We start from the raw sequence: 26151 nt of genomic DNA, 5'->3' as shown, positions 1-26151 counted from the left end.
TCCAAATGGGAAATGAAATGTGATGTCAATAAATGGCAAGTGATGCACATACATGTGTCTCTAATAAGGAACTATATGCTGCAAGTTACATTCAGAAAGCATTCAGGGGACTATCCTGCAGGAATGTTTTGTCACTGATGAATATGTATTGTCAAAAGAGTAAGCTGAATAATAGGAATTGTAGGGAAAGGTATAGAGAACAAGCTGGGATGAGGCTCCTGGACTAACTCATAGAAGCATAGAATCCCAGACTGGTTTGGGTTGGAAAGGACCTTAAGATCATCCAGTTCCACCCCCCTGCCATGGGCAGGGACACCTCACACTAAACCATGTCGCTCAAGGCTCTGTCCAACCTGGCCTTGAACACTGCCAGGGATGGGCAGCCACAGCTTCTCTGGGCACCCTGTGCCAGTGCCTCAGCACCCTCACAGGGAAGAGCTTCTGCCTTATCTCCAACCTGAACTTCCCCTGTTTCAGTTTGAACCCATCACCCCTTGTCCTATCACTCCAGTCCCTGATGAAGAGCCCTTCTCCAGCATCCTTGGAGCTCCTTTCAGACACTGGAAGCTGCTCTGAGGTCTCCACGCAGCTTCTCTTCTCCAGGCTCAACAGCCCCAATGCTCTCAGCCTGTCTCAATATGGGAGCTGCTCCAGCCCCTGATCATCCTCATGGCCTCCTCTGCACTTGCTCCAACAGCTCCATGTCCTTCTTATGTTGAGGACACCAGAACTAACACATGGCATCTCTACATCTTGAATAGTGTGAGAAATGGTCACCCCCCTCTAACAGATACCTTACATTAGGAAAAGTCTGGAAAGGGCCAAGTGATCAGAAGCCAGAAAGTCCTTGGACAGGAAGTGCACTATGGCTCTGGAGCTTGTGAAGATTACTGGAAGTCTATGAAATCATGAGGAGAACAAAAAGGGCACAGTTATTCTCTGTTTCTCACAATCTCAGAGTTAAAGGCTGCCCAGCCAGACTGAGGCAGTACTTTCTGGAGTACCGTGGTGCATTTTCTCTTCACACAGCATCTAATGAAATGCAGAACTCACTGCTACAGGATGTTGTGGAAGTAGAAAGTATAAATGGGTTTCAAACAGGATTAAACAAATCAAACCTGATGGTCCAGATGCAGTCTCTAATGTAGGAAATCAATACACCACTGACTGATGGAAGCTGAGAGGGTGTAGGAAGGGAAGGATCATGCACACTCCTTCCTAAAAGTCTGACCTCATTTGTATGGAGAACTTTATCAATACTGTGCTAAGCTGGGGAGAAGTGCTCCATCTTAGCTAAACAGAAAGCTGCTGATGTGATCCTGGTGAACCTCAAGGCCTGTTTCAGTGCAAGGTCATCTGGCAGAATCAGTAGTGAAGAGGAGAGCTCTCAAATGTGTAGAGACCTGGAATGTGCCAGTGCCAAAAGGGTGAGTTTTGTACCGGAAACCAGAAGCAGGAAGGAGCAACATGGTGTATATATAACTACTTGGATTGACTGAAAGCTTTAGTGAAGTCCCAAGTAAAAGGATGTGAAGGCAAGAAGGCAGGGAAGTTCTGACATAAGAGATGTGCAAGCTGGAAAAAGCCAGTGGAAGCTGCTTCTTTGCATATATTCCTCCCCTGCTATAGGTTTGCTGCTCTGAATAACTTCATCTGAGCAGAGTAAGAATCACAGAGTGGTTTGGGTTGGAAGGAACCTTAAAGCTCCTCCAGCTCCAACCCCTGCCATGGGCAGGGACACCTTCCACTAAAGCAGCTTGCTCCAAGCCCCTGTGTCCAACCTGGCCTTGAACACTGCCAGGGATGGGGCAGACACAGCTTCTCTGAGCAACCGGAGAATTCCTGGCTATCCCAGTTCCTCCTTTCTGGATTTGTTCTCTTTACACATTGCCTGCTTAAAATGGATGCTGTTTGAATGGAGTTATTTCTTTGTTTGGTCTTGTAACCCTTCTTTCTCCTTTCCTGTGCCCACAGTGAAGCAGCTGCCCATGCAGTAGCCACGCTTGCTGAAGCCACTCTTCAAGGGGGAGGACAAATTGTCCTGTCTGGTGAAACTGCAGCAGCAGTAGGAGCGCTTACTGGAGTCCAAGATGCCAATGGTAAGGCTGTTGGGAAGTTTTTACTCTCTCTGGGGTTTTAATGAGCTCTTAGCTAGGAGTTTTCCTTTCTTTTACTTGAAATACCAAGTTTTTGCTAGTTACATAGTTCTCCCTCACTGCAGATGGTCACTAACTAGGTTGTGACTTGCAATCTCACAACAAAATGGTAGCACCAACCTCTTATTAACTTCTATAATGCTGGTGGCTTTGCTCTTTTCCTCCTTCTGCCAGCTTGCTCTTTAGCTTTAGTTTTCAGGGGCAGACTGCTCCCCACGCTGCATCTATACAGTGCCTACCACAGGGAGGACCAGATTTGGTCAACCAACGCACCTAGTCAGTGCCATGGTGAGCTCATCTCCAAAACACCTCACTGTGAAGTGGAAGAGAGTATGACCAACATTTTATTACCCATTCATTTCCCTCCTTTCTTAAGGCTGTTTTTGTGTGCTCGATGGCTGCTCTGGAGCAACTGTTGGTTTTCTGCTTGGGTGACACCTTCCAAGTCATCCCTCAGCTGTCAACATCAGGTTGTTTGCCTCCTGCTTTGTTTTTCATCTTGCCATCACAGTCAATACCTTAGTTCTAGGGATGCTATATGGCATTTCTCACCTATGACCTAGATGTCTCTTCTGCCAAGTCTGGTGACTTTTGCAGTTGTTCAAACCGTTTGTAGTGGATAAACCAGTAAGTTCAAGAGGTGATACTGGAATATACGACCGTGTCTAGTTGATGCTCATCCACTGCCTCCAGTTGTGCTGTACTTCTGCCTGATGCCTTTACCAACTGCTTTCCGAGTTCAGAGGTGAAACTCACTGGTTATTTTGATTAAATGGATGGAAATATGTCAAAATAAGCTCAAAAAGGATGTAAAGTGTGAAACTGAATGGAAACATAGCCTTGAGGATGGGGCCGTTTGAAATCTAGTTGTCAAAGGGGAACAAGCATGTGCAGTCGGACAGCAGAGCCATGACTTCTTTGCATGTAAAGCAGGAACCTGTCCAGATGAGACCTCAAACTTGACTTGCATCAAAATCCTCATCTCACAGGGAATGTGATCATTTTAAAACATCACTATTTAATTTGCAGCAAAAACAGGGAAGTGGAGGGAAGAGTAATTTTACTTGGGGTGTTCAACTTGGTTTCTCTTGCTGTGGGGTCAGCCAGCCTGAAGAGGGAGCAGAAATGAAGTGAAACCCCTGTCCGTGGAGCTGGGAATGCATCTGATGCTGAGAGAGAAGTGCTGTGCTCTGCTTTTCCAGCAGCCCGGCACAAGGGGGATAAGTGACGTGTGTTTATTGAAGGAAGGATCTGACCCTGGATGCTCAAAACCAGCAACTAATCAGATTTGTCCAAGCACGTTGGAGTCCTTTAGCAGATCTGCACCCCTGCCTCCTTTTGGTCTGCATCCAAAATGCTTTCATGGTCTGGATTCCTCTGGATGCTTCCACTGAACAGCACTCCTTCCTGAGTCACTCCACCTCACTCACCCACTATTAATACCATTTTAATGCAGGCTGGGCTGTTTCTTTTGTCCTTTCTTTTTCCCCTTTCTATTTTTTTAGCAGCAGAGTTGGAAATCAGATGGGATTTTGAGTGCATTAAGGGCAGATGCTGCAGCATCTCCTCTGTGCAAACCTCACCCGCAGCCCCTCGCCTTGCTTCCACTCCTGTTCGATTTGCTCTAATCTCCGGTGGCATTAGGGGAAGGGCTTTGTCGGCACAGGAGTCCTTGGAAGCACCATGCTGTTAGTTTTATTACATAACCAGCTAATATATCTCCCTTAGGGATGGAGGAGATGTTGGTATCTATTCCTCCTGTCTCTGTCTGGGGATGGAGAGCAGATGGATTTTCAACGTTGGCTCTGGCGGGGAGGATTTGTCTGCCTTCTCCGTATCCTGAAGCCCAGGGTGTGAGTGTGAGCATCCTCCTGGGTTATTTGATGCAGCACCCTTCTGTTGGGGGGAGATGAAAAACAGGGAGTGATTTGGTGCAATTGGTAGCAGGAAGGGGAGGGGGAAAATGTCTGCCAGCACCATAATGGCATTAACCAGCAAATTCCCCCTGCTCACTATTGCTTGCAAAGGCTTCATTTGCTGGTATTGCCAATAAGCGCTTCTCTCTAGGACTGCTCTTACCCTTCTGTAGGTGCTTTCTGAGGGATTCCAATCTCTCACCCACTCCATTTTCCCTGGAATGGACATAAATTTATCCCATTTTATTGGTAGGAAAAGGAGACAGTAGTTTAACAGAATTGCTTGAAGTCAGGCAAGATGTTTCATCCCTGATTTTAGCCGTTAGATGTAATGATTCTCTTTTTGGTTTCTATCTTGATATGATATTTTCCCATCCATTCTCTGGCACCTGAATAATAATTAAGTGATCCAAGAGAACCAAGAGGGCTAAAAAGAGGCAACTTCTTTATGTTCATGGATGTCTTGGAAGCTAGGGCTGAATTCAGCCTTGCAGAGAATAGGGAGCCCGGGAGCGTGGCTGAACTGCAAAAGGGCTGTGGATTATCTTCTGATCAGTTACATTTATAGCTGAGGGAAATAAGATCTCCTGCTCCCATGCAGTGTCAAACTAGCTAAGTGCATTATGGTTTTCTTGCTACTCTGGAGCATCTGCTCTGAGTGGGGATGCTGGAACCGATGACCCCAGAGTATGAGCCTCAGATGTTTGGTAAACCCAAGACAGGTTCTTAAGTGACTGGCATTAAAGCAAAGTAATAATCAAAGCAAGTGATGGGCATTGTAACAGCACCACTTCTGAAGTCAGCTGGAAACTGAAAATGCTCCTGTAAGAGGAAACTGTGCTTTGAGCAGCTCTGTGGGATGGGCTGGTGCTGGAGCCATCCCAGCTCGCTGGAGCCAGAGGAGAGATACTCACCATGGGGAAGGAGAGGTGACATTGCCAGCCCTCAGCCTCGGCCTCGCTTGCTGGAGCATCCTCATCCTGCAGCCTTTTGTTTGACATTGATCTGATCAGGGCCTTGAATGCTGCTGCTTGAGCTACAGGCTTCAGCCTGAAATATTGATGAGGCTTTTGCCTAAGCAGTACCTGTGTGGGGCTGTAGCAGTGCATAGTGCTGCTTGTAAAGAACAGAGCAGGCTCCCTGCCAAAGGAAGGCTGGTTTCATGGTCTCAGTGTCATCACAAGCCTGGGGTTGTTGTGGTTTTGGGCAGTGTGTGGCATCTCGGAGGGCTGGTTTGAAGGCAATAGGGATGGTGTGCTCAAAGCTGGGGTTTAAAACAGGACATGGAAGGAGGTGCAGGGGAAAGCTGGTTTTGGGAAGAAGTGGCAGTGGAAAATGTGACATCAAGTTGTGCCCAGGGAATTAATGTAACAGACCTGATTTAGACACAGCCAGATGAAATGGATCCTTGTTTCTCCACCTTAGTCCTCACATGTGGCACCTGCTGCTCTTTTCCCAACCCTAAACCATGTTTTACTGATGTATCTTCTCCCTGTGCTGCTGGAGATGCTCCTGGCACCACCGGTGTGCCTGGTGGTGATGTGGTAATGTAGAAATGGGCACTGAGAGGAGCCTACAGGGACGCTTGCCCTTCTGCATCCCAAAATCCAACTGCAATTCTCCATACAGCCAAAGGGAGCCGTGTTTACAGCTGGGTCTGAGCCAGGATTATGGAGTTGTGATGGAAGCCCAGGGAGAGCATTAGGACTCTGACGTAGGCAGAGGGGGATTAGCAAGCTCTCTGCTTTCGCAAACAGAGGAAACAAGGCGTCAGTGCAGAGTATCCTGCAAGTTAGCACAGGATGAACAAGCCCAGAGCAGCATTGAGGGTGATGGGGAACTTGCTGCATGGGAAGAGCTGTTCCACTTGGTGACTTCTGTTAGCAACAGCAGCAGCAGCTGAAATACTGGGAAGGCTTCGGCTCGGGGTGAGGCAGCCGAGCTTCCCCCATGGAATCAATACAGTGCCAGGTGGGAACCTGTCTCCACCCTCACTGTGCAGATGGGAGATGGGGAACCCTCCTCCTGCAGCACAGAGACCTCCAGGCCAGTCCCACCCCTCTCTGTGTAGGCTTTTTACAGCTGAAAGCACACCCAGGAGGGGAAGGCAGGAGCTGAGACGTTCTCTGGGCTGTGCATGTCTCCATGAGCATGAAAGCAGTCAGAGATCCCAGCAAAGGGAGCTGCCTGTTGTTCTTTTCTGGATGCCTGGAGTCAGGGAAGTGTGGGGCACTGATCCAGTGGGAACTGGGACTTCTTTTTGCAGGAGAAAACAAAGTAATAGTGGCATGGAGGGAGGCTTGGAGGCTGATCTGTTGCAAGTGTCAGTCTTTAAAAGAAGTTTAATATTGTTTTCCCTGTTTGATCGCCTTTTTTTAGGGAAAATGGACCCAAATGAGTCGCTAGCAACTTGGCAAAGTGCAGATCAGCTTGTTTGCATCCAAGTGGACCAGAAGGAAAGAGTTGAGCCTTTTGTAGGGTCTTTCCACTGGGAACACGTATCTTTACTGAAGTGTTTCCCTGAAACAGGTATGATTTAATCCCAATCTGAAGGAGAAGTGAGGAAAATCAGTGTTGCAGCTACGTTTCAGATGACAGGGTAAGGGAGAGGCCAGCACAGAGAGCTGAAGTGGATGAGAGTGAATTCCTGGATGCATGCACCGAGCAGAGCCAGGAACAGGGAGAGGTGTTTCCTAGAGGACAAATCTCTGCATAAATGAATCATTGTCAGCAATGGGCTATGATGTGCTCTGAGTGAAATACATTGGCATAAGCCTCAGTTAAAATGAGTTTATTCTGTGTCAAGTACATGCAGTTCCCTGTGTGTGCCCTGCAGAGTGAGTACTCGACTGCAGCTCAGCTCTCTCTGCATCTGCCCCATTTCTATGTCAGCATCTGCCTGTCTGGGGAGCCCTGGGTGGATGGTGGGGAACACACCGTGTTAGGATGTGGCACAGCAGTTGGTATGGTGCTGCTAGGTTCCCAGCACGATGAGAGCCAAAGAGTTCCAAGAACCCAAACAGCTCAGTGTGGACCAGCACGAGTGACTTCTGCTCGCTTTGGCAGGGCTTACCTTACCTTGCCATGCCACTTTAAACCCATCATGATGGATCTCCTGGGTTTGCTGCTGTCCTGCATTACTCCTGGGCACTAATCCCGGGCGGCTCAGGCTGTCCTGACGCAGGGCTGTCATGGGCACTGCGTGGCTTTGCTTTGACATCTTGGGACTGATGACGAAGCGGCTGCCGCTCGCGATTAGGATTTGTCTGCCCACCAACCAGGGCTAAAAATAGTGGCTCAGACAGGTCCCTTTTATACTGCAGCGATGGCCAGATTGTCCCTTCAGACCAACTACCCGGGCATTACCTGCACCAGCGTTGCTGTTGTGTTCCATGGAGCCAGCTTCACACAACAGGTTGGGGTTGTTAGAGCAGGAAGCTGGAGGTGGATGCCATGGCACTTGAGTGCTGCTGGCTTTAGGGCTTCTCCTGGCTTGTTGAGTGACCTTGGTCAGTCACTTGTACATCAGGCCGGTACTGTTTGGCTTCTGGGGCAGAGGGGTTCACAGGTTCTGTTGTTTTATTTCCTCGGGTGAAAGCCACAGAACTATAGAATGGTTTGGGTTGGAAGGGACTTTAAGCTCCTCCAGTTCCAACCCCTGTCAGGGGCAGGGACCCCTTCCACTAGAGCAGCTTGCTCCAAGCCCCTGTGTCCAACCTGGCCTTGAACACTGCCAGGGATGGGGCAGCCACAGCTTCTCTGGGCACCCTGTGCCAGCGCCTCAGCACCCTCACAGGGAAGAGCTTCTGCCTAAGAGCTCATCTCAGTCTCCCCTCTGGCAGGTTCAAGCCATTCCCCCTTGGCCTAAAATGTTTTTGTAAGTTGAGCACTCACGATGTAGCACAGGTCTCTTCCCTCTTTGCAAAGGCAGCAGCGTTAGAAGAACATGAGGAGAACCTCATGGGTGGTTTGTGCCCCCATTCCGTATCCAAGTCGCTCATGAAGCCTAAGAGGCTGCTTTTTAGCTCTGACATGCCCTCAAGATCACAAAGAGAGAAAGCAGCAACACCAGGAGTTGCTCAGTTCCTGCCATGCTCTGTTGCTGTCCCCTAAAAGACACTCTCCTTCCCTGCTCAGTGTGTGTGAGGTGATGTCAGCGATGCCCCAAAAGAGAAGCCACCTTCATCAGGGGTGGGGAGTCACTGCTGAGTCTTTTGCTGCTTCAGCACATCTAACATCTCTTCAGTTCCTCTTGGTTTCAGTGAGCTTCCATGCAGCAAATGAGCTGTGCCCTGCCTGGCCTCATCCCTGGGCTTCTCAATGACCTTACAGCATCTCCAGCACCTCTCCTGCCCTCCCCGTTTCCCCTCCCCTGGTGAGTTTTGACATCCATTCCTGTTATCAGGCAGTTGAGACTTACAGGCTCTCCAGCTGTCACAGCTGATGCTGCCCCGGTTTAAGCAGAGGCCATTTACCTTCCACGTGTCCTGAATTAGGGGAAATGGACAGGAGGGCTGGGTCTGTTTAAAAATTAAAGCTGATTACAAGGCATTAACATTACATTTAAAGAAATAGGCAGCAGCTCTTCTCCTCTCAGCATAGTTGCAATATGTTCCCTTTTGTTCTGGTCTGGAAGAGGAAGCAGGACTGGTGACGAGTCCAGGCTGGGCAGGATTTCTTTATCCATATATTTAGAAAGAGAAGCTGCCTGGTGTCTGCTGCAACACTTACAAAGCAGTCCTGCTCTTAGTGCCTAAAGCAGTTCCCATCCTTGCAGTCGTAACAGAAAGGTGAAGTTCTTTCTGCTGCTCTTGAATTAATTCAGATCTACTGACACTGTGTTCATCGATCTGAATTGTGTGGGGAAGCTTCAGGTTTGAGGGATCCCAATTGTGCACCCACTCTGGTGCCAAAATGCAGCCACGTCAGGGGCAGCAGTCAGGAAGAAAACTTGGTTCTGGTTTTGTCCCAGCTTCCCTGGAACAGATGGATTTTAAGGAATGTTTGCTTGGAGATCTTGAGGGCTGAGAATCAAAGGGATGTGGTTGCTTCATGCACGGAAGGATGGAGACCTCAGTGTGTTGGGTGCAAGAGGTGCTGTCCTACCGTGCCCTGGCCTGGCTGCAGCGTGGGCTTGACTGGGGATGAACATGGGTTTAAGGAAGCAGACAGGTGGTGTCCTCCAGAGCTTTCCTTACAGAGGTGTTTCCACAAGGGCCTTCATGGCATGGCTTTCCTCCTTCTCTCCTCTTCCACCTTGGTTTCTCATTGCGGAGGGTTGTTGCTTTCCCAAGATTGAGCTTCCTTCCCATGGTGATCCTTCATCATGGAAGAGTAACAAGTCAGTCAGGCTGGGAACACTCTGAATGTGCTGCTTGATTCAGAATTCATTGTGTTTCGAGGTTGGATTTGAAGCCTGCTTATCTGGTGTATCTGAATGGTATTTGTCCAGGCTTCTGCATCGTCATCTCACAGTCCCTCAGCAATCCGTCTGGCTTCAGAAGGAGCTGCTCAGTGCACGACACTTACTAAAAAAAGGTCAAGCCTTTTGGCAAGTGAAATGATACATGGAGCTTATGTTTGTATTCACTGCATCTGGCTTTCCTCCATCTCTTAATGAAACTTCTCATTTGAGATGGAGGATGGAACCTACATTTCCCAAGTAACAAGTGACAGGACAAGAGGAAACAGCCTCGAGCTCCTGGGATGAAGTCTGTGTGTGATGGATTGTGCCAGCTTATCCAAATCCCCATTGAGTGTGCCAGCCTCACCTCTTGAGCCCTGTGGGACATTGGGTGTTGTAGCCCATCTCTGGAAGAACTTCCAGCTTAAGAGCAGACAGGAGACAACTAAGGACAACTACATCCTAGTGGCACTATCTCTGCTCAGTCTCCTCTTCCAGATGATCCCAGAGGAGAGATCCCAGCTCACCCTTCTCACATGCTGGCATGGAGAGCTTCTTCCCAAAGCAAAACAAGACTTGTGTCCTGAGTTGTAGGGCATCATTTCTTCTGCAACTGATCCCAACTGCCACCTCACTGCCTGGGGGGAAGGATGGGCCATGGTCCCTGCTGTAGAGCAGCTGAAACACCTTTGAGTACAGATTTTAGGTGAATAGCCTTCTTAGGGAAGGAGCATCCCCTCATCCCTATCTGTATAGTGATGGGTGAGTGCCTTGACCACAGGCAAAACTGGGGATGCTGCTGCTGGTTTTCTACCTATGCTGTACCACTTTTACCCCTTTACACCACTCCAGGGCTTGGGGAATTGAAGGAGCAGCCTGTGATTACACTGAATCAGGGCAGATGGAGAGGGGCTTTCTAATCCCCCCACGTCACAGCAGAACTGGGCTGCAATCTGCTGTTTCATGACAGCAGGGCACAGCTCTTGCCTTCCCTCACAAGTGCGTTTGTGTCTGTGAGCTGCATCAGGCCACCCTGTCCTGTGTACACTGGAGAGCTGTGGAAAATGTGGCCGGGCTTTGAATGGATGGAGACTCATCTGACCCGAGGGCAGGCTGTGAGCTCCAGGCTCTTAATGGCTGTCAGTGGGCGTAGGGTGCAATCTGATCCAAATGGGAAGCTGGCTGGAATCCCAGCAAGCTGTTGTTATGTGGGAGGCATCTTAGGAAATGAGTTGGGCTTTGGGGACTCTCCACTCGCAGTGCTGGGCACCCCAGTGCAAGGAGAAACACGCTGTGTAAGCTATGCTGAAGCTGAGGCTTCCCCAGGTACAGCTCTTCAGTGCACAGAGCCATGGTTTCTGTGTCTCCCCATTTAGGAAGCTCATAATCTTGCATATTAGACTAAAGTTTCCTCTCTACAGCATATCCTCCTCCACCCTGTACTCCTCTTTGCCCTGTGCATTCCCACTTTCCAGGCACAAGATACGGAGGAGACATCTCCAAACTGCTCCAGTGCCTGTTTGTGTTCTTTGCCTTCAAAAGTGCTCTGCCCCTCTATGAAAACAGCCTCAGCTGCTTTCTGAACAGGGTCTGACCTCCTGAAGTCCTCTGTTGTTTCATTCTGAGCATGGCTGGAGGATGGTTCTGTGCCTCTGTTTATCCTCTTCGTTGGATCCCCGTAGCAGGAACTGATCTGAAAGCCTAAAAGCACAACCCCATCTGTCTTGTGCCCCTGGGGCACAGTAAAGAGCCACATCCTGCAACCACTGAGCCTGTGAGTGATCTCTTGTAGAAATGTGTTCATTGTCACCAGACTGCCTATGGCAGAATGATGAAGATGGGAGGTTTTAATGCGTTTTCCCAAGTGGACACGCTGAACCTTCAGACTTCTGTTTTTCCAAATGAAACTTGCTCCTTTTCATTGGGCCTGATGTTCAGTGGTTAGATTTTGGGTTTAAAAAGGACATTTCTTGCTGTAGGATTGATTCATGCATGCTTTGAGGCATCAGCAGGTTGCACGAGACGCAGCTCTTCCGCTTTGGCATCCTTTGGCTGGTGACACTTGTCCAAGGCTAGTGGTCTTGTCCAAGGGGTTGGTGGGATGGCCTCACCTATAGGCACACAAGGATGAGACAGTAAATCTGTCACTGTAAGGACTGTTCCAGCCTTCTGCCACCTTGATTGCAGCCTGGTAAAGAACAGCTTGAGACTGGAGATATCCCTCCTCTCCCCTTTCACTGGGTGAGTCCTAATGGTAAAAGCAGCTCTCCTTGCCCTCTGACCAGTCAGGGATGCTTCTCTTGTCGCCTGGGTCACTCTGGGAGGTAAATCACAGCCGCAGTAGAGGTTGGTGTGTTTGTCCCTGGAGGCCCATGTCTCCCAGTGACCTTCTCAGCTCATGAAGACAGCTTGGCTTTGCTGTAAAGCAGCTCATGTGACAGCAGTAATCCGCAGCTAGTACCCAGCTGTGCAGGAAGATTGCAGGGGAATCGCCCTATTTTCCCTGCACTGCAGACCCCAGCAGCCCAGCACAGGAGAGCAGGATGTGGCTTCTGCTTGCTGCAGGAGGCTTGTCATCTCTTTGGCTGCATGAGCCCATACATCAGCAGGTTGGGGTGTTTGGAGCTACAGCAGCCACTGCTGCAAAGCCATGCTCCCAGGTCAGGAGCACACACGTCCTTCTGTGAGTCAATGGGAAGCTGTGAAATAGGTTCTTAGGAGAAAAAGGAACGTTTTCACCTGAAGTGGCATTTCTAAGCCTGAATGTATCTTGTTCCTTCCACCTCCCATATCCTTTGTCTTAATTTATTCCCAGGTGTGTCCAAATTCCTCTCCAAGTCACACTTGCTGATGGCTTATGTCGGCCCCTTCTGCTCCAGGGACACTTGGCCACTGATGGGCTTTTGCCATGTGCCCTACAGAAGGTTAAAGTGTGTCCCTGAGAAGACACAGACTGCGAGAAGGGAAAGACTGAGGGAGCAGCAGCTTGGGTTTGGTTTAAAATTAGTCATGGTATTACTTGTTATACACAGCTTACAGATTGATGCAGACTTTCTGATAACGGCTTAAACCTGCCCGAGGGGAGACTGAGCTGAGCTCTTAGGCAGAAGCTCTTCCCTGTGAGGGTGCTGAGGCGCTGGCACAGGGTGCCCAGAGAAGCTGTGGCTGCCCCATCCCTGGCAGTGCTCAAGGCCAGGTTGGACACAGGGGCTTGGAGCAAGCTGCTCCAGTGGAAGGGGTCCCTGCCCATGGCAGGGGTTGGAACTGGAGGAGATTTATGGTCCCTTCCAACCCAAACCACTCTATGATCCTATGGGTTTGCCTCCTTGTTGTCACAGATCCCCGATCTTCCTCATCTCCCTTTCCCCCATGATTTTAATCTTCAAAACCTCAAACGTGTCCAAAGGGAATTTCAGTGAGCAGGGGCTGGTGCTGACGAGTGGAAGGAGCTGATGACAGCTAAAGCAGGCAGGCTTGGACTGAGATCCAGACTTGTGCAGCCAGAGGTTCCTGCACTGCACAGGCAGCAGCAGCCCTAAGCTACCAGCAATTTGCCTCGATTCCCTCCAGGAAGGAGGTGCCTTTGATCAGGTAGGCAGCAGTTGCTTTGTACCTGTGTAATCCCTTGGTTTCTCTGCCAGAAACCACCAGCAATGTGTTTGTGGCTTCAATAACTTGTCCACCAGTGGCCTAAGACAATCCCTTATTTCCTGTAAGCTACACACCAGCCTTCAGAAGTGGCCATCTGTTACCACTGGTCTATGACAGATTTGAGCATGAACCCCACAGTGAAAGGCTCTCTCTGCTATTCCCCTGAGCCGGCTGATCTCTTCCCTTCCACCCCTTCCCATCAAAAACAAGAGGAAAAAGAGAAAGCTTTGTACTCCCAAGCATTAGGGGGCTCTAATTGGTGTGTGCACGACAGGACCACTGCATTTAAATGGTGAGTATAGAGCTAATGGAAGCTGAGCTTTATTGCTGGCATAAATATAGTGTGTTCAACTCCTTTGAAGTCACAGGGAGCAGCAGCCGGGGGTGCTTGTGTTCGATTAAACCCCACCAGTGGTTGTTCCCTGCTGCTCTGACCCATGGATGTGTTACAATGTCCTTGTGTGCCAGATTTTCTCAGAGGTTCCTGGTACAAAACAGGGTCCAGGGAGCGCTTCCAAATAGGAGTTAAGTGTTAAGAGGTTTGGAGTCTTGCAGGAAATAACCAGAACTTGGAGTCGGATGAGTTTTGGGCTTTCTGCTTGTGTGCTGCTGTTAGAGATGTGCTTCCTTGCTTCTGCTGTGACGGACCTGGGGTCTGCTAGAGCAGCCTTTCCCACAGCCAGTGAATGGGACTCTGCTCTGACAGGCTGAGAGAGCTGGGCTGGGGCAGCCTGGAGAAGAGAAGGCTCCTGAAGGGGAGACCTTAGAGCAGCTCCAGTGCCTAAAGGGGCTGCAGGAAAGCTGGAGAGGGGCTTGGGACAAGGGCCTGTAGGGACAGGCCAAGGGGAATGGCTTGAACCTGCCCGAGGGGAGACTGAGCTGAGCTCTTAGGCAGAAGCTCTTCCCTGTGAGGGTGCTGAGGCGCTGGCACAGGGTGCCCAGAGAAGCTGTGGCTGCCCCATCCCTGGCAGTGTTCAAGGCCAGGTTGGACACAGGGGCTTGGAGCAAGCTGCTCCAGTGGAAGGGGTCCCTGCCCATGGCAGGGGTTGGAGCTGGAGGAGATTTATGGTCCCTTCCAACCCAAACCAGGCTATGACTCTGTGAATCACCCACAACAGATGCAAAGCAGAAAGGATTCTCCATCCGCAGCAGCTCCTCTCACTCTCAGGAAGCACTTTCCAACCTGTTGTGTCCTGCCCGGGCAGCCACAGGACAGGCTCTTACACAAGCGGCTGCTTGATTCTTCTTGCAGCTTTTGTCCATGTGGGTCCATGTGCCACAAGTCTCCCCTTTGCAGGCCACTGTGTGCTGGTGAGACCCACTGGGACAAAACACCTGAAAACCCCTTGCTTCCTGGTAAGCAAATGGTCATTTCTCTCCTTGCACCCATCATTGCCTTCTCTTGGCACTCAAAGAGGCTTCCCACCACCTAACCAATGTTCTTGTGCCTTCAGTCACCAGGCCAGAGTCGAAGCTTGTTTTTCTATCAACAGATGTGCAGAGTTTAAAAGGGAGGAATCTGCCAGAGGCAGTAGCATACCAGGAATAAGTACTCCTGGGAGAGAGAGGTAGGAATCCATCCGACTTGCTGTGCAGCCCAGGCAGTGGATGACAGTGGTGTATATGTGAAAAGGAGGAATGTGGACTGTAAAAACTTGCTCTTTACATGATAGATTCAATGCCTGAGTTGTATGTTCACCATGATTTATTGCTTACCTTGCTGAGGATGGGACACGGAAGAAAAAAGGGGAGGATCTGTGCCAGATGGGTATGTGGTCCTATAAAGAACACAGCCTGCAGACACCAAAGCACTGTGACACTTAACACCATTGCAATGAGAGGATGTGCTGGTTTGTAACAGGGATGCTTTTGCAGTTATATTGGAAGGATATGCTTTGAAGAAGAGGGGAAAAAAGGACTGTTAAGGTGTGCATCTACCCCTTTTTGCCCCTAAGAAGAAATGAAGAATGCTTACCTCCTTCTAGCTAGTGCTGGAACTAAAACAGGTAAGGCTCAACCAGAGTTGCAGCTTTCCCTATCTGCAAGGTAAAGCTTTGAACAGCTTCCCAAGGCGTTATCCTCCTCCAGAAGCTGTGCATCTTTCTGGGCTGGAAGTTCATGTCACCTCTCTTGGGTTAAGAGCACCATTTCCCCCATCAGAGAGGTGTAGGGGCTGGGAGTGGGGCACTGGGGGAGAGAACCCATCACTTTGGACCCGTTTGTTGGCCATGAATGTGCACTCTGTTGTAGCGGAGAGGCTCCAGCGGACCAAGTCAGGGAAATGCTGGGAAAATGGTTTTTAGATGAAGCCAGGGACTATCTGGTTACGTATTACCTTACTACCAGAACAATAGCTGCTTTATAGCTCCGTGTGCTAAATGCTCTGTAGTATATGCTAATGTTCGTGTTCACATGTGATCTGTTGCGCAGCATACGAACTTGTGAAACTCATTGAGATCCGTGTCTGTCCGAGCCTTAAATATACATCAGATTCCTTTCAGAGGACAATGAGTGCCTGGATTTCATGCACTTTCCAGCCTTGTGCTCTTGGGATACATAGAAATGTCACTTTGGCACCATTTCTGCTTCTTGTTCATTTCTCATCCCTCTACACAGGGGAATAGTGGAGAGCTTTACTGGAGGTAGCCTTAGCTTCTCCAAGATGGATTTTACTACTCTCACTTCAGTGCAGCCATTTCTCATCAGGCCCCTCTGGTCCAATTGAACCTTTCATCTGAATAGCTGTAAAATACAGTACAAATACCTGCAAGTATCTTATATTTGCCTCCCCCTTACTCTACCTCCCACTTATGCATGTAATGTTCTGTATAGAGGTACAAATGTTTTAGTTACTGTGCCTAATATTGGGATGTTATATGCAAACATAGTAATTTCTACTCATATGTGGACACTGAGTATTTTAATTCACTTAGTAAGCAAAAAGCTGTATTTCTTATGAATACGTTATTGACCCCAGTTAATCTGCCTCTCCCCAGTTGTAGTATTTGGCTTTTGTACAGCCTTTTAAGCTTGCATTTTATTGTCAGGCTTCCTAACAGCAGGCTATTCAGGTTGCAAGTGGAGCCTAGCAGAGCGCTCACCAGGTGAGTGGATTTTTGTGATGGTAGTTTGGAATAATGGGATGTAACTGGTGTTGTCACTTGGTCCTTTAGGTTCTTGACTGTGGTGTTTTGGGGGGTTCAAGAGGTTGTATCCATCTGTCTGCATTTTGGTTTTCTCCTCCTTTCACACTTCCAAGGGGAAGGTATCACATGTCAGATATAGATTTACATCCAGGCATCCTGTAATGGCTTTCTGAGCCACTGCTCTGGGCATGGACACTGTTTTGGCTGCTGGGTAGAGGTGTGTAATGCCTTTGGGGTGTTTGAGTATCTTACAGCCCCATCCTGTTAGCCTTAGGAAAGCTGAGCTCTCTTAATGATTACTTAAGTAAAGACTTAGGAGCAGGCAGAGCTGGGCTCAGAGCCTCTGTGTTAATAACACTCCAGCAACAGTTCTGTGGTGATGGATGGGGCTGGGGGGGGAGGTGGGGAGGATGCTGGGATTCTTGGATCTATAAAATGTGGCTTTTTAAAGGTTGTGGATGAGATGCAGAGTTAAAGCAGCAATGCAAAGGAGAGAAAACCCCACAAACACCCTCTCAGCACCCATCAGCTTTAAGAAGCTATAGGCGGAATGTTGTAACAGTCACCTAAGTGAAGTAGTAAGTGGTGCCCTGTCCCAGACAGCCCAGGAGGATGCATACAAGAGCTCGTGTGTGTGCGTGACCACTGATGCTTCTGCTGGCTGAAGTCCACCAGCGTTTGGACTGTGGACACAACTGCCTTTTGCTATGCAACTGTATTGCCTTTATATGCTATTTCTCATCTGCAAGGATGCCCAGAGTATTGTTCCTGCAGAAACTCAGCCAAATAATTCATTAAAAAATGTGATATTTCAGTGCTTAAAAAAAAAAATATCAGTTTAAATGACTTTATTCTAAAATGGACTTTTGCCATTCAAGTAATATAAGATGTTATCAATTCTAGATGGTACCCTGTCTTCATTCTCACAGTATAGAATGATAGAATCATAGAATAGTTAGGGTTGGAAAGGACCTTAAGATCATCAAGTTCCAACCCCCCTGCCATGGGCAGGGACACCTTGCTCTAAACCATATCACCCAAGGCCTCGTCCAACCTGGCCTTGAACACTGCCAGGGATGGAGCATTCACAACCTCCCTGGGCAACCCATTCCAGTGCCTCACCACCCTAACAGGAAAGAATTTCCTCCTTATATCAAATCTAAACTTTCCCTGTTTAAGTTTTAACCCATTACCCCTTCTCCTATCACTGCAGTCCCTAAAGTAGCTTGTAAGAAAATCATATAGAAGATACAGGACTCTAAAGGCTGTTTTTAAAGGTGGGGTAAGAATCAGTCTCAATAGGCAATTCTTCTGGAAGAGCCCTTGTAGATGCTAACAGCATAGCAGCAAGTAAGGGAAGTATTTATGGCAAAATGTAACAGGGATCCCTATTAGGTGATTGCCCAGAAATATTAAGGTGCTAAGGGGAGACTGAGCTGAGCTCTTAGGCAGGAGCTCTTCCCTGTGAGGGTGCTGAGGCGCTGGCACAGGGTGCCCAGAGAAGCTGTGGCTGCCCCATCCCTGGCAGTGTTCAAGGCCAGGTTGGACACAGGGGCTTGGAGCAAGCTGCTCTAGTGGAAGGGGTCCCTGCCCGTGGCAGGTGTTGGAACTGGAGGAGCTTTAAGGTCCCTTCCAACCCAAACCATCCCATGATATTGCCCCCTTGTCCAATCGTCATTTTAATATCTGATTTCTCATAAGAGGAGCAGACTAATTCATTGTTAGGTGTCTCCTACCTCTACCTCCTGACAGGCTTGGCACTGATGACACTTTCTGCTCCATCTTTTTGTTGACAGAAAAGAGATTGAAAGAAAAGCAAACCCCACTGAAGTGGGCACTGGGGGTTGCTGTACTTCCTCCATTTTTAACTGTGTTTCCTATATACATAACTGACCATGATAGACTGCTAATCTTATCAGGTGTAGCGTTCACTCCACAGCCAAGTCAGCTGATCAGGGAAGCTTAGAAGGGTTATTCACTAAGCTTTCATCTGTGGAGGCTGGTAAAAAAGCTTTCTTTTTGCAGGAGGACACACACACTCCTCGCATTTGTCACCTTCCCTACACACTGAATTGGCTTGGGTTTAAAGTGACTTGTCCTGGGGACCCAGGACTGGTGTATGAGGTCTAGGTAAGAACTGAGGTTGAACCAATGCAGCTTTACACTGGCTCAGCCGATGCCTAGCTCCTGTTATCAAGCTCTAAATTCATCCTCAACACCCCCTGAAGGGGAGAGGGAAGGACAGGTAACTTCAGATCCTAGGCTGAAGGCACAAAGCTAATAATCCACCATCAGGATACCAGATTTCCCCTTTGCCTTCTTTCCCAAGCACCCTTTTCATGGGAGTTTTCAGCTCCACCAAAATGAGAATGATCCAGGAGATCTGGGATTTCAGATTAATCATTTCCAGTGTCAAAAGGAATTGCAGGTTTTTCCTTATGTTACTACCCTCACAGCAGATGATTGCAGGTGGAAGAGTTCTGGTATGTCAGGAAAGGGCTGCAAAGACTGAGGTCCATGGCAGTGAAGTGTTGTCAATGAAGGACACATCTGTCACCACTGCTTGAAGACCCCAAGTCTTTGCTGTTCCAAGGAAGAGTCTGGGTACTGAGTTGGCTCACAGGGATCTTCCTCTTCCCATGGAAATGCTGGGGCTTCAGAGGAGGTAATTCCATGAGCACCTGTCTGTATGCCACTGGATAAGTTCTATAGACCTATAGCAACAGAGACAGTAAATCAGGAATCCCAGACACAGAGTTTTTGTTTCAAGGTACTGCAACTTAAAAAGAACTCCCCCAAAAACCAACCCCAAAACTCAAAATCCCCAAAAGCCGTGGAATTGTCTTCAGGAATCTTGTTAGTTATTTGACAAGGGAGAGTGGTGTCTGCCATGTCATCTTTATGGGATGAAGGCTGGGCTGGTGTATTCCCTTGGATTGTGTACTGAACAGAGTGGGAGGTGCTGCTGTGGTCTTGCCCTGCTGTGGTCTGCTGAAAGGAGCCCCAGGTAACTGAGGATGGATTGCCTGCAAAGGTAAAAGACCAAGAAATCAGGGAGATTAAGCCAAAGGTGTTTCAGATCTTGGCTAAACTGTGACCTTTCCCTCCTTTTAGAGAGGAAGAAAATAGAACTGTATCAAACTACAATGAGCAATGTCCTCCTGCAGCCAGAGAATGGAGGTTGGTCTCTGACTGAGACCTGGGGATAAATAAAATATCAGGTTTAAACCAACGCCTTCATAGAACATAGCAAGCATTGAGCAGGAGGAAGAATGAGCCATACAAACATGGTGTTGCACCTCTGCCTTTCTGATGGTACAGGGCTGGAGGTCCCAGGTCAATTAGACTTTATGGGTCAGCTCCCATTGCTCTGAATGAGCAGAGAAGGAAGGTTCATTGAAGCACAGCAAGAGGAGCTAAGGCAAGGACACCTCAATGGCAATATTAAGCAGGTAGGTGACACCCAAGGACAATCTGAGAGACTGAGATGTGGTCATGAAGATGGGGTAGATGCAAGGAAGGAAGCAGTGGCACCAGGGCTGTCCTTCCTACATTCCATGCAGTTCTTGTTGGAAATGTTGCATCTTGGTTTGTCTCCTGTGCTTATTTTCTGTTCTGAGGATAAATTAAGGCTATGAAGTAACCTACTAGATTGCAATACTCAGTTTAGTGCTCCATGGTTCAGCTTTGCTATCAAAACTTGGAGCCTTGGTGCCTTTCTCTTTATTATGGTTTTGTCCAGAATAGCATTTGAAAAGACAGATGCTGGATGATGTTGAGGTGAGCCAGCAGAACAAGGGCTGAAGCATCTTTCACATTAGCATTTGGTGGAACAATCCTTGTGTGTTGATATGAATGGCACGGAGGATGTATGGGGGAGAGCTGTGGGTGTTGTGTGCCTAGGAAGTTCTCAGAGCTGAAATCACTGCATGGGCTTTTTGTGAGCTGTCAGGAAGCCAGTTCTGATGGTGAAAATTCTTCCAGTCATCATCTTGTCCTAAGAGATATCTAATTTGAGTTACACACTGATGCTCGAGCAGTAGTTGGGGAAGAATAAGAAGGGCATGCTTTCAGAAGATAGTTTGTCTTATCTTCAAGTAGGTGCCTGTGTTAAGGGGTGTCTTCTGCTTCCTTTGTCACCACTGAGTGTGGTGGGATTCCTGAAATGCTTGATTTCCGCAGTGGGCTTTGGGTGAAATCCCATCCATGGTGTCGTGTCAACACCTCGGATCTCGAGGGACACATTCAGTTTGGGGATGTTTCTTCTCTATGGTCACAGGATTTTCAGGGTGACGTGACTTTGAGAGCACTCATTTTAGTTGCTGTGACTTGAGCTTGTTAAGGAGATCTGGGTTGGTTTGCTGAGTACACATCCTCATGCCCATTGCCTGTCCTTCCCCTCACCGTAAGGTTCTCCATTCAGTACCACAGAAGATTTTAGTATGATTTAATATCATATGGATTTAATAGAAGTCTGTTGTGGGAGCTTTTAATGTGCTTGCTGAACTGTTTTGTGGCAGCAGTAATGCACCAGGTAGTCTCCAGCACTGTGGTTATCTGTCTTGGTGAGGATGGGAATGGTCTTTGCTGCAGGATTCAGTTGAAGGACACGGTTGCTCTGCAGTTATGTACTGGTGGTGGTGTCAATACTGGTGGTCAATAATAGCAGAACACACCTGACTCCGAACGAAGCTGCTCAAGGTTAGATATAAGGAAGAAGTTCTTTAATGGGACAGGTTGCCCAAAGAAGTGGTAAATGCTCCATCCCTGTCAGTGTTCAAGGCCAGGTTGGAAGGGAGCCTTGGAGAACATGTTCTAGTGTGAGGCATCGCTGCTCCTCATGGCAGGGGGGTTGGAACTGGATGACCTTAAGGTCCTTTCCCACCTAAACCATTCTATGATTCTAATATGTATGACTGTCCTTTCTAAAACCAGGAGCAGCGGGGTGTAAGAGAGTCTCTCCTGGTTTGTCATGTTGCTAAAAGACATTATGCATGGCTGGGAGAACAAGGTGTATCTCATGGTTGACTGTGAGTCAAGTTTACTGCCAAGAAATACCTCTAATGCCAGCTGGTTTGTCCAGTATGTCCTAGCACTGTCTCGGATTTACTTACTGGGGACTCTACCACCAGTGGACCAAAGCTTCTCTGCCTAAAGGGGAGCCACCGGAATCTTGTTCACATTCAAGGCTGAAAGGGATTCAAGTGATTACTTACACCAGCCCCTTATCTGAGCCAGCATCAGTCTTAGGTGGCTCTAGAAGACCTCCACTGATGGAGAATTTGCTCCAGAGCTTCACTAGCCTTATATTTAGCTGTTGTCTGGGTTTTTTTCTCCTCTAGTGCAGTTTTCCATGCTGCACTCCATGTTCATATCTTATTCTGTCCCACTATGGATAAGAATATCAGGTTATTCACTGTTTATCTGCATCAGTCCTGATGTATTTGTGGACTATCCTAGGTATAGAGATCAAAGCATGCCCAGTGCTCTTTCATTGTGCTGCCTACCAAGGGCCAATGTTTCATTGTTTGGAGATCCTCTACTGATGCATTTCCCTGCTTGAGTTGTGTGCATTAAGATGCACCCTGGTCCTTTTGAACTGTCTGTGAGAGTTCTTCCCTCATGTCTTCAAAAGTCACCTTTGGCTCTGTGTGAAACGGTATCTGCTAACCTGGGTGCTAGGGCCCTGTGGTGCATTCCTGAGCACAGGAATTTGGGTTGGATTGCTCAGCCTGGTGCCTCTGGAGGAGGGAAGAAAGAAGTTGTGGGAATATCTACTGTGAAATGCTACAGCTTTAGGTTGGTTTTATCTTTTCCTCATGATGCACTTGCTGTGATCTCAAGGGTGAAGAGGTGTTAAAGTAAGGCAGAAATAGGCACTGATGACCCTGCTCCCCTGAGCATCAGCTGTCCTGGATCAACAGGGCACTGCTCACCCACTAACCTGACCTTCTCCCCCAAAGCCCTTTGTGGTGATCTAATCCAGTCACCTGCAATTCAGGATCAAAACTGTTCTTATGCTGCTGCTGCTCTGCCTCCATGCCAGGTAAGGTGTCTCTATCAGCCATCATGTGATGTTTCACCCCTGAATCATGCTGCTCTCTGGTTGCAGGTAGAGCCTAACCCTTACCTTTCTTCTCCTGTGAGCTCTAATGTCTTCTCTGCTGAAACAGCAGGAGTTTCATTATCTCCTACAGCTGTCACAGGCCCCCAGCTAAAATGCAGCCACTAACATGATCTGACCCAGCATTCGAGTCCAGCCACAGCCGTCTCTAATCCTTTGATTCGTGGTGGCTATCTCAACCCCTAAGGCCTGCCACAGCCTTGGATTCTCACCCATTCCACTCCATGGCTTCCAGGCAGTGATGGCCATGCCATAGCCTCCTTTCCCAGCAAAGCCAGCTGATCCTCCACCAACTTACCTGGCACACTGCAGGTAAGTGAAGTGCAGGACCTTGGTGCTGGCTCCTCATCCTTGTCAAAGCCAAGTATTGGCAGGTAGGTGATGGTGATGGCCAGGAACGGGTGATTCAGAGGGGACAGAGATGCCTGGGTGGGCTTCATGTCTTGCCCACCACTCACACATGGACTTTTAGGGTGGCTTCATGAAGGGGGAAGCAAACACACAGCCTGGCTGCATCTTCCTGCTTGCCAGGAGCCTGTGGCCACGATCAGTTCCGCTTGGCATGCGCTTCATCACGTCTGCTGCGGGAGGAGCTGTGTGGGATCCAGTGGGATCCCTCTTCCCTGACTTGGTTCTCTTGTGTTTCCCTGTTCCCAGCTCCACTTTCTTTGTTCTTCAAAGACTCAAGAAGTTGGGGGTTTTATTGTCTAATGGATTTCCTGGTTTTAATACAATTGAAAGGGTCTGAAATCCATGCTTTAGATTAACATATGCCAGCTAGATTAGGGCTAATCAGGGTGCAGGTCTGAGCAGATGCAGTGCAGGGCCAATCCGAGGCCTGATTACAGCATCTCAGTGCTTTAATCGTCTCTCTCCCAAGGGCGATCAGCTCTGCTTTAGTGCACAGCAGACTCTGCAGCCCTCTCCTCCTTTGGGTTGTCACCACCCCTGGCAGGAAGGCTGCTACGTCAGATGCTGAGGCGATTTAGTTTAATCCCATGCAGAAAGGGAGCTGCGTGTTGCTGTCTCTCACCGAGACTTCGCTACTTTCCCGTGCGCTCAAGATGTGCCAAACCTTGGGTAACGGCAATCACGGAATCCTAAAATGGTCTGGGTTGGAAAGGGACCCTAAAGCTCACCCAGTCCCAAACCCCTGCCATGGGCAGGGGCACCTTCCACTAGAGCATGAACTCATCCTTTCCAAAGAAGACCCCCACTGGGTCTTCACATCTTCACCATCTTTTGGTAGAACCCATCTTTGGCAGCATCCCTCCCCTGGCCAGTGTTCAATGTGTGTGAAGAGCATGCAGGGATAAGGCTTTTCAGGTTGCACACTCTGTGGTGACTCTGCTCTTTGGCTTGGCCATGGGGAGTAGACTCATTTGAGAGCTCCAGCAGTCTCCTTCAGGTTAGCGATGCAGGTAACCCAAAGGGCTTAGTTGGGTTGTTGGTCTGGAGCGGGGATTTTAGGTGCCTTCCAGACCAGATCCCCATATCTGTGCCAGCATCTCCTTCAGCCAGGATGTGCTTTATTTCATTGAAGGGTCTGATATAGATTTTCTTCAGGAGGATTGAGTGTGAGCTCATTTCAGTGTTTCATTGCCTGAAACTCCCATCTATTGGAAATCACCATGGGACCTTGTCACCTTCAGACTCCACACCATTCGTAGCAGTCAGTGCTGAACCATCCCACCAGGAAAGCAATTCCTCCATTGGGCCATGAACTGCACAAACATGGTTTGGGGATCTCCTGGTGTAGGGCAGCCCTTTGGCTGGGTGGATCCTGACATTTCCCAGCCCTCAGGGTGCTTTGAGATCCCGAGAGGAGGGATGCTGAAGGGCTCCAAAGCTCACTGTGCTCTGCTGGGGTCACCCACCTGGTCAGCATGATTAACTCATAAGCTTTCCTGTCTGTACTGGAAGTTATCTAAGGACACCAAGCTTGGGATATTAAACGAGTGCCCTTGGCAGGACAGAGCCTGCTCTCTGCCACAGAAACCTGAATCAAAAGAGATTGGACTGCTTCTTTGGGAATGCTGGGTCAGGAACCTGCTGTTTTAAACCATTTCAGTGCTGTTTCAAGGCTGGGCATCCAGTGCTGCTGCCTGGAAGGATTCGGTGACCTCTAAATGCTGTTTTGTTCCCCCAGCAGAGGTGGGGATAGTTTGGATAATGTCATGTACAAGGTGGCTTTTAGAGGTTCACTTGTCTAAATCAAGCTTTGCCAAGCCAAAGGCAGTGGTCGGTACAGGTAGGTAATATAGGAGTAGGAATCATAGAATCATGGAAGAGTTTGGGTTCGAAGGGGCCTCAAAGCTCCTCCAGTTCCAACCCCTGCCATGGGCAGGGACCCCTTCCACTGGAGCAGCTTGCTCCAAGCCCCTGTGTCCAACCTGGCCTTGAACACTGCCAGGGATGGGGCAGCCACAGCTCCTCTGGGCACCCTGTGCCAGCGCCTCAGCACCCTCACAGGGAAGAGCTTCTGCCTAAGAGCTCAGCTCAGTCTCCCCTCGGGCAGGTTCAAGCCATTCCCCTTGGCCTGTCCCTACAGGCCCTTGTCCCAAGCCCCTCTCCAGCTTTCCTGCAGCCCCTTTAGGCACTGGAGCTGCTCTAAGGTCTCCCCTTCAGGAGCCTTCTCTTCTCCAGGCTGCCCCAGCCCAGCTCTCTCAGCCTGGCTCCAGAGCAGAGCTGCTCCAGCCCTCGCAGCATCTCCATGGCCTCCTCTGCACTGCTCCAACAGCTCCCCATGTTGTTGCCCCCAGTGCTGGATGCAGGACTCCAACAATCCACAGGATCACCTCTGGAGCAGCACGAACGCATCCTCCAAACCCCTTGGGACCTCAGCTCAAGGCCACATCAGCCTCATCCCCCCCCCCGGCTCTGTTCCTTCCCTCCCAACCAGTTTCCTTCTCTTGTCTCCTCAGGTCTCGTCCAGATCCCCGTCAGCATGTACCAGACCGTGGTGACCAGCCTGGCCCAAGGCAACGGCCCCGTTCAGGTGGCGATGGCCCCCGTTACCACAAGGATAGGGGACAGTGCTGTCACCGTGGACGGGCAGGCAGTGGAAGTGGTCACCTTGGAACAGTGATGTTCCCCGAGCCGGCGTCACGGTGATTTTCCTCGTCTCTCAATGCGACTTTAAGTTTTTTCTGCCTCTCCAGAGATGCAATGAGGTGGCATCGAGTCTCCAGCTTTGGAAGCGAAGGGTTTGAGGTTTTGTTAGCTTTTTTTTTTGTTTCTTTTTTTAAAGGAAAAGAAAAAAAAAAGGATGAAAAAAAAAAAAAGGAAAAACCCGTGAAAACAGGAATAATCTGTGTGTAAAATGTGTTTTCACAGCGCCGCTCTGCTCTCGTAGGAGCGAGAAGCCAAATTGTGATGGGACTTTTCATTGCGAGGAGATGTAAACCGAAAGGAAACAAGCCCCTTATTCCCTAATTCCCCACTATGGGATGCAGCAGGATGAGGCGTGGAGGGGGAACGTGGATACCCTCAGCCGAAGCTGCTCCCGGGCACGGCCTTCTGCACCGGACAAATTAGATTTCAAACGATTTTAACGTGGACTTTTATAATGAAAGCAAAATGAAATAACCACCAGAAAAGAAAAAAATATGGAAAAGGAAAATATTTTGGGAAAAGGCTCCTCTCTTGGGATAACGTAAAGGAACGCATGTGTGACTGCAGGGGGGCGGCAGCCTCGGGAAGGGGTGATGCTCTTCCAGGAGCCAGCGGAATGCCACCCTCCCCTCGCCGTGCT

The 26151-nt window shown here is 49.0% G+C and overlaps 1 protein-coding gene across 7 annotated transcripts in view; it reads left to right on the top strand.

Annotated features, from left to right (window-relative positions):
- NRF1 (nuclear respiratory factor 1) overlaps positions 1 to 25942 on the top strand; it is a 69360-nt gene extending 43418 nt beyond the window's left edge. For 3 of the 7 annotated variants that reach the window (XM_061346855.1, XM_061346856.1, XM_061346860.1), the window contains 4 exons: positions 1975 to 2099; positions 6452 to 6601; positions 16175 to 16231; positions 25322 to 25942. In XM_061346855.1, the coding sequence (XP_061202839.1) occupies positions 1975 to 2099; positions 6452 to 6601; positions 16175 to 16231; positions 25322 to 25485 (496 nt within the window). In that variant the 3' untranslated portion in view covers positions 25486 to 25942. The remainder of the gene's footprint in view (positions 1 to 1974; positions 2100 to 6451; positions 6602 to 16174; positions 16232 to 25321) is intronic. The other 4 variants (XM_061346857.1, XM_061346861.1, XM_061346859.1 and 1 more) reach the window with 2 other exon arrangements.
- Positions 25943 to 26151: the final 209 nt, after the last annotated feature.

Source organism: Neopsephotus bourkii, unplaced genomic scaffold (genome assembly GCF_033783945.1).
Source record: "Neopsephotus bourkii isolate Nb327-2 ecotype Australia unplaced genomic scaffold, CSIRO-AGI_Nbou_v1 NB_281, whole genome shotgun sequence".
Classification (NCBI taxonomy): domain Eukaryota; kingdom Metazoa; phylum Chordata; class Aves; order Psittaciformes; family Psittacidae; genus Neopsephotus; species Neopsephotus bourkii.
This window is presented reverse-complemented; position numbering and strand designations above follow the sequence as displayed.